Source organism: Rutilus rutilus (genome assembly GCF_951802725.1).
Source record: "Rutilus rutilus genome assembly, chromosome: 22".
In the NCBI taxonomy this organism is placed as follows: Eukaryota; Metazoa; Chordata; class Actinopteri; order Cypriniformes; family Leuciscidae; genus Rutilus; species Rutilus rutilus.
In genome coordinates, this window is record NC_140227.1 from 14,319,451 (window position 1) to 14,335,926 (window position 16,476).

Consider the following 16,476-nt stretch of genomic DNA (forward strand, 5'->3'; position numbering starts at 1 on the left):
TGCTCAAGCTCTTTAAAGCAGGATGGATTCTGATTGGCTGTCAATATATAGTTTTAGTATGGACTCTGCTATTCCTCTAAATGTAGAATGTTTTTTAAAACTATATATTATCGGTATTGTTATAGTTATCGTCCTTTGTGTGAACGGGCCTTTATCTGAGCTGTGTGTTGCTTTGTAATAGACGCCTACAGTAATGTGTGTGTGGGTTTATGTGTGAGTGTTGGGAGCATTGGGACTTCTTCCCCTACTTTCAGTGATTTCTTTATGGGAAATATGATAGATTGTGGATCTTGCCTGCAATAAAATATAGAGATCACATTTGTGAACAGCAGAGCCTTTGATAAAGCTTTACTTCAAACATTGACCTTCTTGTGAAACATTATTAAACTCACAGGGCTTTGATTTTATGATGATTTTATTTTGCTGCCTCAGACTCAATTATCCAGCCTTGTCCTAAAGTTTTTTTTGTTTTGTTTTTTGTCATACAGCAGCACTAATTTATAGAGATCAGAGGGAAGTCGAGCGGGACAATAGACTGGATGTCATGTGGACGCCCCTTAAATGTCTCAAATGGGATGTAGACAGGCTGTGAAGTCAAGCTATTGTGTTGATTCTGTTATAGTTACTCAATATGACATGGAAAACATGTGAAACAAAACCTAGTAGAAGTTTCTCATATTGTGCACTATAGGTGCTGATGTTCAGAGACCCCCTACGGCCCGTGATCGAGTTCCAAACTGGATTTGTTTACATGATATGCAGCAGTGTCCGCTGTTTGACTGCAACCGTTGATGCATTGACCCCAAGTGAAACCATGAATATGTTACATAGAGGAAGAAGTTGAGACCTCACAGAGCTGATTTGTGGTTTCTCTTCCAGCAGCTGAAGATTGAATCCATTACAGTTTGTCTTCGGTCAACACATAAGGGAGCTTTCTTTACCAATGGCCCTGGAGCAAGAGATATCAATGTTATTGCATGTTTTTCTGAATAATGAACAGATCTGGATCTGCATCATGTCATTTACCAACATGCAGGTCTGGCTTTTTCCCCCCTAAACTATCTTATTCCTGCTGTATGGCCTTTTGGAGACAAATGGAAAGCTGAAATACCTTCAGTCCTCTCGTGCCCCTCAGCTAAATTTAGTCACAGTGTTCCCCACTGCATGAACTCCTCATTGCATGTGAATGCAATCACTGTAATTGTGTGAGTTAGTGTGTTTAGCAATTGCTAATCGTAAGTGAGTTTAACATCGGTTCTGACATCCTGACCCAGGGGTGATGCTGGGACAGAAGCAAGCATTGTCTGGTGTGGACGGCACAGGTGATTGACACTTGATCATCTCACTGCTGATGGGCTAAGTGATTAATGAGCTCTGTAATGACCTATGCATCATCCCTTGGTAACTAAATACTCTTAACAGGACCTAGTCTGAACAATTAACATAATACTTCTTATGAATGGTCATGATGTACCCTGTTGAAGTGAAGACTTCACATAAATTTGCATGTGTCCTGCTCTTTATGTGACCAAATAGAGAATGAGAAGGTGACGTCACGCGTTTTCGCGTTGCATTTCGGGAAGTCGTCGCCATATTAGAAGGATACGCTATCCGTTGCCATGTTTACTTCGACAATGAGACCGAGAGCAATAGCAGCTTGATTTTTGTCAGCATTTTTGCGATACGGCCGTATTCTTGGAAATGAATGGAGAAGGAGGAAGCTAAAGGAAAGGGGCTCTGTCGGGAGAGACTAAATAACAACGCCAGGCATCAACAACATTGACCTGTACGACCTGCCAGCTACAGCATGGACATGGACATACCCTGACGTAGTCAGTTACCTGGTTTATGGTATCAGTGCCTACACAATGCAAGAGTTCAGAAGCTTTAAGTCATTAGAAGCTTATGAACAATTCTTCTGCGGCTGGGTGCAAGACTTACAAACCCACAAACCTGTAAACTGCGAGAGCTCAGTCATACTTGAGGTTTCAGGCCTCATTCATATGTGGAAATAAATCTGATATGAACTGGATACGTGCAGATCGGATATTCCCCTGTCAATGCTGGTCGTACATCATTGAAAAAAGTGACTTTTTGAAACATTTTGCGGTACAGATATATCTACAACAAATTCATCAACTTTAATTGACTAGCAGAGTATTAATTTTGTTCGTAAAGGCGACCTGGCGCTGAAATGTGTTGCTTTTGAAATCATGCCGAGTGCTCGTTGCCTCTGCTGTCAGTTTAGTGACAAGCAGTTTCTCTAAATAAAGCTGCCTGAGCCCCTTTCCTTTTCGCTTGCTCCTTCTCCATTTATTCCCAAGAAACTACGCTGTATCTCAAAATGCAAACAAACCGCTTACACAACACCGTTTTCAACTAAAAACGTAAAACTTTGTATGCGTTTTGGCCGTTCGTTTACACGACAACGGCGTTTCGGGTGTCTGAAAACGCAAACTTTTGAAAAAGGGTTTCAAAGTGCAAGTTTTTGAAAACGATGACGTCATGCACATGCGTATTACGTGTTCAGTCTATAGTGTTTCATCGCCACCTAATGGCCTGTCAGCAGAATTCAGCGTTTTTAGTCGTTTTCACGGATCCGTGTGAATGTGGATCGTTTTGACAATGGTGTCGGAAAACTCAAAGGAAAAACTTTTCAGTTTTAAGCACATCGTTGTTGTGTAAACGTACCCTTAGTTCTCCATTTAATGCTGTGGTTGTGTGAACTGGTGGACAATGGGAAGGAAAGGCACAGAAAGGCCATACAATGCCTGAGCCGAAAACACTTATGTTTGGGGAAATGCTTCTTCTTGGTACATAAACATAGTTGTTCTCTCAGGCTGTTCATGTTCAGTCCAGCTGAACTCCAAAGCATGTGATTTTTTTTCTTTTTTTTTTCTTTTAAGCTTTGCTACGTGGAATACATCTTACTCTAAACTTCCCTTTCATCTGTACCATCTCTTCCCCCCAACCAGATGCTCGCCGGAGAATTTTTTCTAGAAACTGGTACTGTTCTCTCGGTTCTCCATGGAGGAAACTCTTTTAAGACTGACAGAGTCATGTGGCTGGAAAAAGTGAGTGGAGATGAACGGTAATGTGTTGCTTTGTATAAAGCTCACGAAGACGGAGAATACTGCGAATAGATTTAAATTACAAACACACAGGAGAAAAAGGAACACAACAACTAATATAAAACGAGATCGGACAAGGAATTGAAAGAACATAGGACTTATAAACACTGGGAGAAATCATTAACAATACAAAACACCCAAACAGAATGATTAACTAACGAGAACTCAGGCAAACACAAGGGAAAAACAGAACATACAGAGTCTTCCCACAGATATTATCCTCTCTCCACTGGTTAGGCAACACAACTGAGGAGATATAACAGATGGTGGGGATCTTTGGATGAAGGGGTTTAGAACTGGGTCCAGTGTCAATTTAAATCACATTGATCAAAAAACTAAAGCAGTCCTAGGTCAGAGACTAATTTGCCTTCGATTTGTTGATGTCCTGAGTAAAGCTTCTCTCTGTATTTAAACCAAGGCCAGTGTTTTCAAAGCACCTCGCATCATGTTCACGGTCCTTGAGTTATTGTGATCAATACTAATACTATTCTGAATCTGCTCTATGAAATGTGATGCTCTGTGAAATGAATCTTATTCTGTCAAGCTTAGGTAATATAAGATTGACTGCTTGTTGGCAAACTCATCCTCCATCCTTGCATTTATCTTTGAGAAACTTCCCAGTTTGTAAAAATGTTCCTTATAGCCTACTCCCAAATTTGGATGATGCAGCTCTACAAAACTTTCTGAAATGTGCCAATCCACCAAAAACAGCTGTTTTTTTGTCTGACAGTTTTCTTTTATTTGTGAAGTGTGGAAGACTCTCGTCTTCCATTGGTTGGAAAACAAATAGCCCTGTCCCAAAACTCACACCATTGGCTGAGCCAGTGTTGCTGTTGTTTGGCTAGTCCGGATGTTTAAACAAACAGAACATTGATTTGATAGTGGCAGGGGAGTCAATCTGGGAATTTTAACATCTAAAATCCTTTAAATTAAGATAATGAATATTTGGTTTGGCTTGGGGTTTGTTTTTTACAGCGCAACCCTGCTTTCCAGACTCAGGTCAGAGTGGGATTTGTGGTCTACTTTGACAATTAGCCAGTTCCACTGAACACAGAGGGCAGTGGACCATGAGTCTGCGTGAAATGTGTGTGTGTGTGTTATTTGCACATGCTTAAGCCTGCAACCAACAGCAGTTTTTTGTCACCTGTGGAGTTTAATCTCTTGGCATGTTGACCATCATCTGCCCTGCTACAGAAAACCTGCTTCTATTGTCTGTTAATGAGTTTAATGCTACTATATGCTGCTAAAACAATGATGATGTTGCTATTCAGGGGTCTTCGTTCTTTTTAAAGCCAATGACTTTTTACCCTTTTTCAAATATTTTCAAAATAGGTAGAAACAGAAAAGCAAATGGAAAATAATTAGTGTAGCTGCGGTTAATAACATTTCAAGCAAAAGGTAGTCATGTGCATTTCATCTGATATAACTGGAGTACAAGGTTATGAGATGTATTATTTGGATGCTTTGCAAAAGAGATGTGTCTTTAATCTTTAAACTGGGAGAGTGATTCTGAGCCCCGAACATTATTAGGAAGGCTATCCTACAGTTAAGAAGCCAAATGTGAAAACGCTCTCCGTCCTTTAATGGACTTTGATATCCTAGGTACTACCAGAAGCCCAGATTTTGTGAGCTTAAAGAGCGTGATGGATTGTAGAGCAATAGAAGATCAATTAAATACACAGGAGCTGAACCATTTAGGGCCTTATAGGTCATAGCAATACTTTGTAATCAGTACGGGAACTTAATAGGTAACCAGTGTAGAGATAATAACATCGGGGTTAGCCTATATGATCATATTTTCTTGACCTGGTTAGAACTCTTGCAGCTTTTCTGCATCAGAAACAGATTACACTTTGTAGCTTTGTTATCGGCATAACAGTGGAAACTAATTCCTTGTTTTCTAATAATTTTACCAAGGGGCTGCAGCATGTATATTGAAAATAGCAGAGGGCCTAACACAGACCCTTGTGGCACTCCAAATTTACTGTATAATTCCCTGTTTAAAAAAAACAAAATGGTAACAGTCTGAAACACCATCTAAAACACCTTAATGCCTGTCCCTAATTATTGAACAAAAAAACAAGTAAATCTCTTGTACACTCTTAATGCATTATTATCAACATTTTGCATTATCAGTGAGTCATTTATTTTTTATTTTTTTTTGCTAATGTTTTAAAATATATTTGCAAAAAAAGTTTCATTGTTTGTTTTTTTCTGTCATGGGAGTGGTCCTGTACGATCCAGCCACTGTGACTTTCCACTGGGGAAGTCTTTGGCTTCTTGTTGTAATTCATGTACAGTACATATCAATGGTTGTGACTCCACTGCCAGCTGATAACATCTGGTTTTCACATGCTCCTTGACGCACATTGTTTTTCCTGTAGAACACACTCCAGAAGGATGTGCGAGCACTTAAGAAAAAAAAAAAACTTGAAACATGTTCAGTTCTGTAAGCTAAGGTTGTTCTGCGGTTTACAGCACACCACCCGTCAAACGTTTTGACTAGTGGTTTCAGGATATTAACTTCAATTCATTGCCTCAAAACTTCCTAACATCAACGCACACCGAATACATCCCAAAATGTCAGTAGTAACCCATCAACGTTGTTTGTAGCCTACAGCAAGTTTCCTCACAAGATTTAACAGGGTCTGATAAAGAGAAGTCAATGTTAATGCAGTCTTTTGTGTACGTCCACAGAGGAGCTTTTGTTCGTCTACAGACTTCATTGGGATTTAGGGTGACCCTCAGCAGATCAGTAGAGAATAGTAGCGCTCGAGTGCTCTTTTGTAAAGCCAAAGGCATAAAAGAATGGCTTGTTTGAAGGAGCTCTTCCCTGATGAACGGATACAAACCAGAGGCTGTGTTGATGGCTAAAGGTCGTCTCTAAGGAAGCAGCTGTACAGGGGAAACTCCTTCCAGAGCAGACTGAGCTCACTCTTAAGGGTCGAGCTACTGATGCACTCTGTGACACTGTATCTTATGGTTATCCTGAACATGATTTGTACAAAGTTATATGCACGTCGCAGTGATTTTATTTGCTCCTGTTCTTTTTTCTCTTTCCTCACAGATGAGATTATGCAGCAGGAGATCAGGCCATTACTGGCTGTCGATATAATTGAACAACTGCACAGGCAATTTGCTCTTCTTTCAGGTGAGATTTGAATGTCTGTTTGCTCTTTAGGTTGGGATAAAAAGGCTTATTGTTTTTTTTTTGTTTTTTTTTCAAAAGCAATGCACTTCCCAGCTCTCTCGCTGTTGGTGATGCTTTTGAACTTTGACCCTTTCTCGGTTGATCGGAAGAACGTGGGTCAGGTTTCTGTGGTGGCAGCTAATTGATGCTAATGCTCACAAATCACATCATGTCAGTACTGTTGTACAATTCCCAGCCCTCCATTTCCTCAGATGCTCATTAGCACTCAGATTTCTGCTGTCTCGTTTTCCCATGATGAATATTATATAAAAATGAATAGAGAAATATCCAAGGACTTATTGATGATAGTTCTTTTTTTTAATGTCAACCACACAGATTGTTGTTTCACTCAATATGATACTGTCTCTTTCACTGAGTGAAATTAAATATATCACAAAAACATGATTTTTTTTTTTTTGTTATACCAATACCATGCACAATTTATCGATTCCATATTGATTATCTGCTGATATTTTCCAATTTATCAGTATTGGTCACTATTGGATATTTAATTGTGCATGTTTAAATAGTTTTAAAATAGTTTCCACTATTTTAATAACTTAAAAGCAAACTTTTTTAATAAGTTAAAAGCAAAGTTAAATGTAATCTTTTGCAAATTTCTAAATCAATATCCAGTTTTCATATTGTAAAATTATAATGCCTAATTCACCTCATTCATTTAAAAAATTTTTTTTTAATTTTTTGTTTATCTTTAGAAAGATGTGTGTGCGCTTGAAAAAATAAAAAATAAAACACTTTTAATAATTTCTGCCGGTGAGGTTGTTCTGTAATTATTTAAATATGTTTTTATTAATTTTACGCAAAATAATATGGAATTGTAATATTGGCCATTTATTGGTTATCAGGCATAACTTGAAAATAATTATCTGCTTATCTGTATCAGTTAAATAGATCAACTAACATAATCATTATAACATGTTTAAACGACAAAATACGTTTAATAACGCGTTTTAAGTTGTCCTTGTTACAGTCTAATTATATATAGTAATATTAATTAACTACATGTGCTTATAGGGTTAGGGTTAGACTTAGGGTTTGGTTTAGGGTTAGATGCATGTAATTATGCATAATTTAAATATGCAACGTGTACATATTGTTGTAAAATGTTACATATGTAACATTTTACAGTTCCAAATTAAACCAGTTTATTTAAATTAACACTTACAGTACTAAATTACTTTTTACCCTGTTTGAACCTAAATCTTTTTTGTTTACCAGCTAACGTTTTTAGCCACTAGGCTACGCCACCATCCTGCTTAAAGGAATAGTTCACTTCAAAATGAAACTTGTCATCATTTACTCACCCTCAAGTTGTTTCAAACCTATATGAATTTCTCTCTTCTGCTGAACACAAAAGAAGATATTTTGAAGAATGTCAGTAACCAGACTGTTGATGAACCCCACTGACTTCCATAGTAGGAAAAATATATACTATGGAAGTCAATGGGGTCCATCAACTGTTTGGTTACTGCCATTCTTAATTTTGGAAAGACAACTTGATAACTTTATTGTTACTGATGAAAATGAAACAATTAGGCAACCGCCAGAGATAAAAACCACTGGTGACAGCTGTTTGCGACACATATATTCTATATTGACTCTACTTTGAATGAATTTTAACCAGCCTTGGTTGTGAAGCTGCCGGGTAATTAACTACGCAAACCAATTAATATTAACTAATAAGACAGAAGTGTTTACTGCTTTTAGCACATGCAGGGTGGGTGGAAAAACTTACACGCTGAACTGATGTAAGTGGGAGGGACATCATACAGACTCGCTGCTCTTTAGAGAGCTTTTCCATTCCTTCCCATCCCAGTTAGATCTCCTGAGGCCTGGCTTGCCTCCCTGTCTTCTCATCTGCCAAGAAGCCTGCACCAGCCATCAAAACCGCACGGGTTACGTAAAGTTACGGTTCAAAACAATCCCAGCACACTCTGTGCAATCTATTTAGCTGACTCCTCTTGTCTCGAGTGCTGTTTTCTGCTGAAAAGCATGGTGTCATCCATTAGGTCTCTGTGAATCAGAAATGAAATGTCCTAGGTGTCATTAAAATCAGTGAAATCATTAAACCACAAAGTACACTATACCAGTCAAAAGATTTTTTATGTTTTTAAAAGAAGTCTCTTTTGCTCACCAAGGCTGCATTTATTTGATTTAATAAAATCAAAAAAGACAGTAATATTGTTACATTTTATAACTGTTTTCTATGTTAATATATTTGAAAATGTAATTTATTCCTGTGATGCAAAGCTGAATTTTCAGCATCATTACTCCAGTCTTCAGTGTCACATGATCCTTCAGAAATCATTCTAATATGCGGATTTGATGCTCAAAAAATATTCATTATTATTATCAATGTTGAAAACAGTTGTGTACAATTTTTTTTCAGGATTCTTTGATGAATAGAAAATTCAAAAGAACCGCATTTATTTTAAAATAGAATCTTTTGTAACATTATAAATGTCTTTACTGTAACTATTGATCAATTTAATTAATCCTTGATGAATAAAAGTATTGATTTATTTTACCCCCCCCCCCCCCCCCAAATATATATTTTTGACCCATTTTGAACCGTAGTGTTTAATGTTACAAAAGCTTTCTATTTCAGATAAATGCTGTTCTTTTGAACTTTCTATTCATCAAAGAATCCTGAAATAAAAATGTAAAAAAACAATGTTTTAACATTGATAATAATGAGAAATGTTTCTTATCAAATCAGCATATTAGAGTGATTTCTAAAGGATCATGTGACACTGAAGACTGGAGTAAAGATGATGATTTTTTTTTTTTTAAATTGTAATAATATTTCACAATTTAACTTTTTTATTATTATTATTTTATTTATCAAATAAATTCAGCCTTGGTGAGCAAAATAAACTTCTTTTAAAAACATGAATAATCTTACCGATCTAAAACTTTTGACTGGTAGTGTAGGTTTTACATTGAAGACAAAGTTCCATTGAAGACAGATGAGATAGCGGATGTGAGCTGGCGGATGAGTGTGGTTTATACATATAAATGAAAAAAGAAATATGCACATATATATATATATATATATATATATATATATATATATATATATATATATAAATAAATAAAAATCACCTATACATCACCCAAGTGAGGAGATGTGGCATCTAAAGTCTAAAAATGGATGAACATGTGACATCTGAGTGGATCTGCCTTATTACTGCAAACAAACACATCTTTCTCCAGAATTCCCCTCAGGAATGAACACAATGCATGAGAAGAATCCCTGTTAAATGAGGCGATTACGTATTCACACTGACATGGCGAATATTTTGCTAAAAATAGGCTAAGTAAATAGCAAAAAAAAAAAACAGTAAATTTGGAGATATGTCAGGCTTCGTGATCCTATAGCAGGGGTTTTTACAGTTTGAGCTCAAAATGAAAATATGACAGTATGTGTTAAAAAAAGACGAAATATTTTTTCCCCTCACTTTATTTAGATTGTCTCTTGTCTCCATTTAAACAGAACAATGGAGTCTCCATTGATAACATGTAGTTATAACCCTTAAAGGTTATAAATTCACAAATATAACCATGCAACAACGGCACCTCCCCCTTCATAATAAAAGTGACAAAATATTAATCAAAAGTATAAATATGTCCCTTACATATTAAATTGTATCAAGTAAAATTAAAACCTAACACAAATATAATCAAATGTACATCAATAATAATTAATTTAACGGTTTTGTAGTGTAAACATCATAACAAATGTAAGTAAGTAGCCTATATGCACTGTAAATGTGATCAGTTAAAAGAAAGTGAGGAGACCTATTGCCTTAAAATTGAGTAAATTAATGTCATGCATTGCAATGTTATGTGAACTTGACAATTCTGCCTAACTTATTTTTTTCAATTACGCATGGCTTATTTATTTAATTTTAAGGCAATGGGTTTCCTCAACTTTTAGGTTAATTCAACTGATCACTTTTTACAGTGTGTAAGTATGAAAATATATACTATCTATGTAATTAAAGGTCCCTTTTTTAGTCTGATAATAATTTATGGCTGTGTCAGAACTCAATAGCTCATCTCATAACTCTCATAACTCATAATATCTCATACCACTGTCGCCCCCTTGTGGTTGAAATGAGTTGTGGTTCTTATTTTCTTAAATCAAATAAATATGTGAATTAAATAGAAATAAAATCAAATATGATATTTTAATGTGAATTAAAAGTGTGTGATGAATACTTAATAATTATTTTGAGGACAATTCCCGATGTATGTCCCATTAAACAGAAATGAAAGAAGTATATTTGAAAGCTATGCCCTTAGTGTAAAGAAAAAAAGTAAGTAGGTCATGGTTTTAATTTCCTCACACCTGGTTTCTGCTGCGTGCACTTTCACACCATGTGCATAGTTTCCGTTTGAGTGTGAATGGTGTCAGTCATAACACCAAAAATGAACTAAAAAAATACTTTGGTCTGTGAACAGTGAACACACACCACACTCTAAAAAAATAATTCTGTGGCTTAGTAAATAATTTTTATTAGAAAATAAAATTAATTGTTTAACTATTAACTTAATAAAGTCTCTGAATATCGTTTACTTGATTGAGTTAAACACACCAAAATAATTGACTAAAAATCCGACAGTTAATTTTATCTAAGAATTTTTATTTATTTATAAAACACTTAATATATTTGTGAAATTTCTATCAAAATATTTGAGAATGGAGAATTAAACTGATCTGTTTCAAGAAACAAAAATATGACTTAATTCAAATCAATATTATTAATATTTAACACACTCTTAAGAAATTGAGTAAGTTTACTCAATTAAAACAATGCACCCCTCCCCCACCGTCTGACGTGACGACAACTCAACGGTTGAGTGAGTGCGGGCTGTTTGAATTCTCTCCAGTCCAGAACAGTTCTTCTCTTCTCAGCGTCGCAGAATCGGTGCATTTCCTCTGCGAAATTCAGGTTTGTGTATGTTATATTTTATCAATAAAATCATTACTGTGCTTTAAATCATTTTATTTAATGCAAAACAACATTACAGAGGCGTAATGTGACACCTTAACAAGAGTCGCGCCTGTTTTTTTGCCTAATTCAAGCGCCTTGCATAAAACACACGACTTTATTCCTAATGATAATGAATATTATCAATTTGGATGATAAAATGTCTTCAGAACTGTGCATTGTTTTTTTATTGGCAGGTTATGGAGTCAGTCGCGTGCAGGACGGCGGTAACTTATCCCGCAGAGCGCGAGTCCATCTCTGGCACGAGAACCAGCGCATAATTTTATCCGGTGGAAATGGGATAACAGACTGGTTGATTACACTCGAATTAGGCTACCTGAATGTTTAAATGTTTAATTTTTACTTCTAAAATGTTTTTTAAATGAGTTTAAATGTAGGCAATATTGTGTACATGGTAAAACATTGTAAAATATGCTGTATTGCTGTACTCATTATCGACAATAAAGGCCAATGTCAAATAAAACCAGTTAATATTACTCATAAATATTGTTTATTAAATGTTTAAATATAAAATTATTTCTATTCAATTTTATGTGTTAATGTACCAGATGCAGTTGCTCAGATTTACTTAATTTTTTTACTTGCATTTACTCAATTCATACAGTAGGCCTATATTTAATTTCATTGATTTCACAGCTTTAAAATGTACTCATTTTTTTTGTGTAAAAATGTTTCACCCAAAAAACTGAGTAAATCATAGTTAAACTTTTTAGAGTGCATAGGTGCTCATCGAGATTACAAACAAATGTTGTTTGAAAAGAAATGTTTTTAAAGTACCACAGAGTGCCATTTAATATTTCAAACCTTCTTTTTCTCAGAATTAATAACTGAATTAAATAGACTCTAAATATTTGCAGGAGGAAGAGGAAAAGATGGATCTCCCATCATCACTTTCCCAGAGTTCTCAGGTTTTAACGAGGTGACGGATGAGGAATTTGTTAATGTTGTCACATACCTGACCAGCATACCAAGGTGAAACCTCATTTATCTTTGTCTTGAAGTTGTGGTTTCAAAGCCTGACCCGTCTGTTTCTGTTCTTCATCTTTCAGCATGGATGCTGCTAGCATCGGCTTCATCATCATCCTGGACCGCAGGAAGGACAAATGGAACTCAGCAATCACTTCTCTGTCACGGATAGCGGTTCGTACAGGCTCTTGCTGAAGCTTTATGAAGTTAGAACACTAGCTCTTCAACAGAAATAATGAGTCAATACATCATACTTCTTCCAAAACTTATTTTGTCTTACCCTGATTCACTATGGTAAGCCTATTATAAGTGTTTATATTTTAGACCTAGCAGGAGGGTTTTCGTGGGAAATTGTGTACATGTTTCACTCACTCGTGCGTGAGGACGTGACAGAGCTCGTAATAAAAAGAATCAACATTGGCTTGGCTTTTTAGAGAGATGGCGAGAACTGAGGGATGTGAAATGTTGTAAATAGATGGCGTTTTTATCACTGTTATGGGTGAGTAAGGTATTTTATTGAACAGGTAAATTGCCATATGTAGATCTCTAACAGGGTTCATTGTAAAGCATTATCGAATTTGAAGGGCCATTTAATTTGTTGTAGCGCTGTGCTGGAATTTATTTTTCATATTTTTAATCCAATTTAATATAATTTAATAACTATCAATATATAATATTTTTAATCACAAATTATTTTATAAGCATAACAAATTTAAAGAAAAGACTTAAAATTTAAAAGTTGATGTCTCCATTTGCTTCAGTGACAGCAGTGTTTATTAGTTTAAGTTTTTAATAAAAACTGAAAACGCTGAAAAACTTCAGTGTTTATTATTATTCATAAAATAATTGTATATGTTTTACAATTTTAAATACTACTTTTTATTTTACAGTACATACAGTAAGTGTTATTACAATAATAATAATAATTGTTTTGTGATTTAATTTTTTACAATGGAGTAACAAATAAATAATAATGCTATTGTTTTGGCCCGTTTTTACCTTTTTACATATAACATATATATATATATAAATGTTATAAATTCATTTGAAAAGTTTCAAATACAGAATAGGTTGGAAGTATCACAAAGTATAGTTAATGCCACAGAATTGTTAAGGAAATGAGGCAAAGTTTTATTTTTGCTCATATGTTTAATTTCCTTTCATGACTAAAAGGGCTCCTTCCCAGGAAATCTACAGCTTGTTCTGGTTCTAAAACCTTCACGCCTCCTCCAGAGGGCCATCGCTGATGTCAGTATGCGGTTACATAGGGATGACTTCAAACTGAAGGTACCGGTAAGCATGCTTTTGTCACTCTGGACCCTCAGCATGTCTGTTCATTCGCCATATGACGCGCAGGGCTCCTCTGGAGTGTTTGTAACCATGATCACTCATCCGCTAAATTATTAACACAGCCTGTCACCTTGTTGTTTTATGCATGTCTGAAAGGGTGATATAACCTCCAATCCTGGTTTAACAGCACTTTAGAAAATGGAGGTGCTTCCCAGCTGCTTGTCATCAAAGCGGTGGCAATGTGTGAATTCAGTAAATGCCACCTTGCTTTGACATATTGTATGCTAGTGCATGAGATTATCATCTGCATGCATTTTCTCTTGTGACGTTAAGGAAATGAAGATTGCACTGTGGTGTGCATGCTGTGATGATTTCACAAAATGTCATCTGCAGATGCATTATGGTAGATTGATAGTCATTTACAGGAATATTCCAGATTGTTAGTTCTGAAACTTTGTCTCTAATTTTCTTCACACTTCCTGCAAATAGACTTAGAGTTGTCAAAATACAGACTTCGGTACCAAGTCGGTACTGAATTTTATAAAAATGTGACGCTTTGAGCGCTGTTGAGCAGAATTCGAAAACACCTCTGATTGGCCATTGTGTCCATGCGCTCATCGGATATGTCTGTGATTGGCTAAATTGATCAACTCATTTTCGGGAGCGTTTGAGAGCACGTGGAAGTGTTTGAAAGTGTTTTGTGGTTTGAAAGCACAAGCAGGCTACTTTGCAATTCAGTAAGGCGGAATCGGACTTGGTTTGGTCGTGTCAAAAGCTAACGCTATCCGCCTTACTCTCCACACTACTGATTCCATTGTCAGCAGAGTTTCTTTAGTCATTTTGTCTGGCTCAATCAAACAATGGTGGCTTGAGTCAGTGTAAATAGCCTCTGCCAGTTAGTTGGGCTATTTGCATTTGGTGTAAATAGACACTCTGTATTTTACAATGGAAGTGAAACGGGTTGGTTCACTTCACACAAGTTAACCCTTTCCCCGCGACATTGACGGAATTTTCCGGCTTTCCGTGTTTTCACTGTTATACGGTAGGGGGGCGCTATTACACATCTTCTGAAAGATTACTGAATCTCCTGATCAAAACACAGGCGAAGAAGCAGCAGAAACAAGATATCACATGTAATCATATGTAAAATAACACAATCACCAACATTAAACGGCATAATCAAAACTGCCTTAATGTTAATGAGTGAAATGTCGACCCAGGACGAGCTATAGGACTGTGCGCTTGCTTATTAGGGGTGTTAATGGACTCGATCTACTCCATGTATTTTGTGCTTTGATCATCGTTCTGAATATGTAGTCTTTGACAAAAACACGATTTTCTCAGCTTTTTTGCTCAAAATGTTGCTTTCTTTATAAAACTTAACCACATTCAGTGTTGATAAAAAAAAGAAGGCATGAAGCTAGAATAAAATGTTTTTTTTTTTTTTTTTTAAGCAGAGGCTCTTTTCTTTCTTTTGATTATTATTGCATGTTCAGACAACAAAATCTGTGGGGAAATTACATTTCTGTGAAAATGATCAAAAATGCTGGCAGTGGCTGGCAACTTAAAAAAAAAAAAAACGTGGTGGGGAAAGAGTAAAAAAAAAAAAAAAAAGTAATAGTACATCCACAAGACTTAGGGCCCTTTCACACCTGAAAGTCCGCACCAAGGTCCGAACCAAAGTTCATGTTTTGATACATTGTATACATTTGGTTAGTTTTGGTTTGGTTTCACATTGCAATTATGCGAGCGCACTAAAGAACTTTTCATGACGTACTTGCGTCCTGTCGTCATCATCTACATGGCTGCATATTGGTTTGTAAACGGACGTGCGTCTGACGTCAGCGTGTTGTCAATTCGGCGGGTAACTTTGACAAGAATGAATGAACAGACGCATATTATCGTTGCCACTATGCTGTTATTACGGCATTACTCCCTCCAGCACCAACTATACTCGACGCTAGTTCAAATTCGCCAAATGAACGTCCTCGTTGTGCAAACAAATCATCGCCGGTAGGACGCAGGACAAATGTGTGCGTGTGTGTGTGCGCGCGCGCGCGAATCAGCTGGAAGAAACGCTGTGGGCAGGACTGACAGATCTGCACATAAATATTCTCCTTCAGTTGTTTATGCTACGCGGGAACCACCGGAACTTCCTGTAAATGGTCCGAAAGTCCGAACCATACAGAAAATGCTTTCACACTAGAAACGAACCAAACCTTTGAACAGTTTGATCCGGACCGAGACCACCTCTTTTCGTCGGACCAAATTTCGTCTGTTTGGTCCGGACCGTGGTCCGGGGGAGGTTTCACACCTGTAATTTTGATTCGGACCAAACTGAAAAGTCCGAAAGTCCGGACCAAACAAGGTAGGTGTGAAAGGGCCCTGAAACAATATAAGTGATTGCAAGGTGATGACATGATTTTAGTGTGATCAACTTTTTTGTGTAAAGTTATATAAAATGTTACCTCTTTGTTGCCATTATAGTGTTACTGTACACCACTGGCCTCATTTACTTCCAAACCCAGAATTCTCTTTTAACCTTCCTCTGCAACAGTTTTTTTTTTACCATATGTTTTTACCATTTTACCAGCAGCCGACCACAGGTTGTGAAAATACTAGGTCCTGTGAAAATGAATGTGTCTGTGGTTGTGGCAATACACTAAGGGCCGTTACATAGTCAACGCATTGGTACGCAAACACGTCCGCAAGGACGTGTTCAAGTATATTACGTTTACAGAAGAAGGTTTGAATACAATGGCGGGCGAAGAGGAAAAATTATGCGAGCTTATACGTATACATCTCGTCTACAATGTGTGTGTGTGATTTTGGTTGGGTGACAGTTGTAGGTTACAGTTTG

The 16,476-nt window shown here is 36.5% G+C and overlaps 1 protein-coding gene across 3 annotated transcripts in view; it reads left to right on the forward strand.

Annotated features, from left to right (window-relative positions):
* The window catches only part of mcf2l2 (MCF.2 cell line derived transforming sequence-like 2), a 99,478-nt gene that overhangs the window by 13,665 nt on the left and 69,337 nt on the right, over positions 1–16,476 (forward strand). For all 3 annotated transcript variants that reach the window (XM_084394564.1, XM_084394565.1, XM_084394563.1), the window contains exons 2-5: positions 6,199–6,282; positions 12,218–12,332; positions 12,410–12,500; positions 13,500–13,619. In XM_084394564.1, coding sequence (XP_084250690.1) covers positions 6,199–6,282; positions 12,218–12,332; positions 12,410–12,500; positions 13,500–13,619 — 410 coding nt within the window. The remainder of the gene's footprint in view (positions 1–6,198; positions 6,283–12,217; positions 12,333–12,409; positions 12,501–13,499; positions 13,620–16,476) is intronic.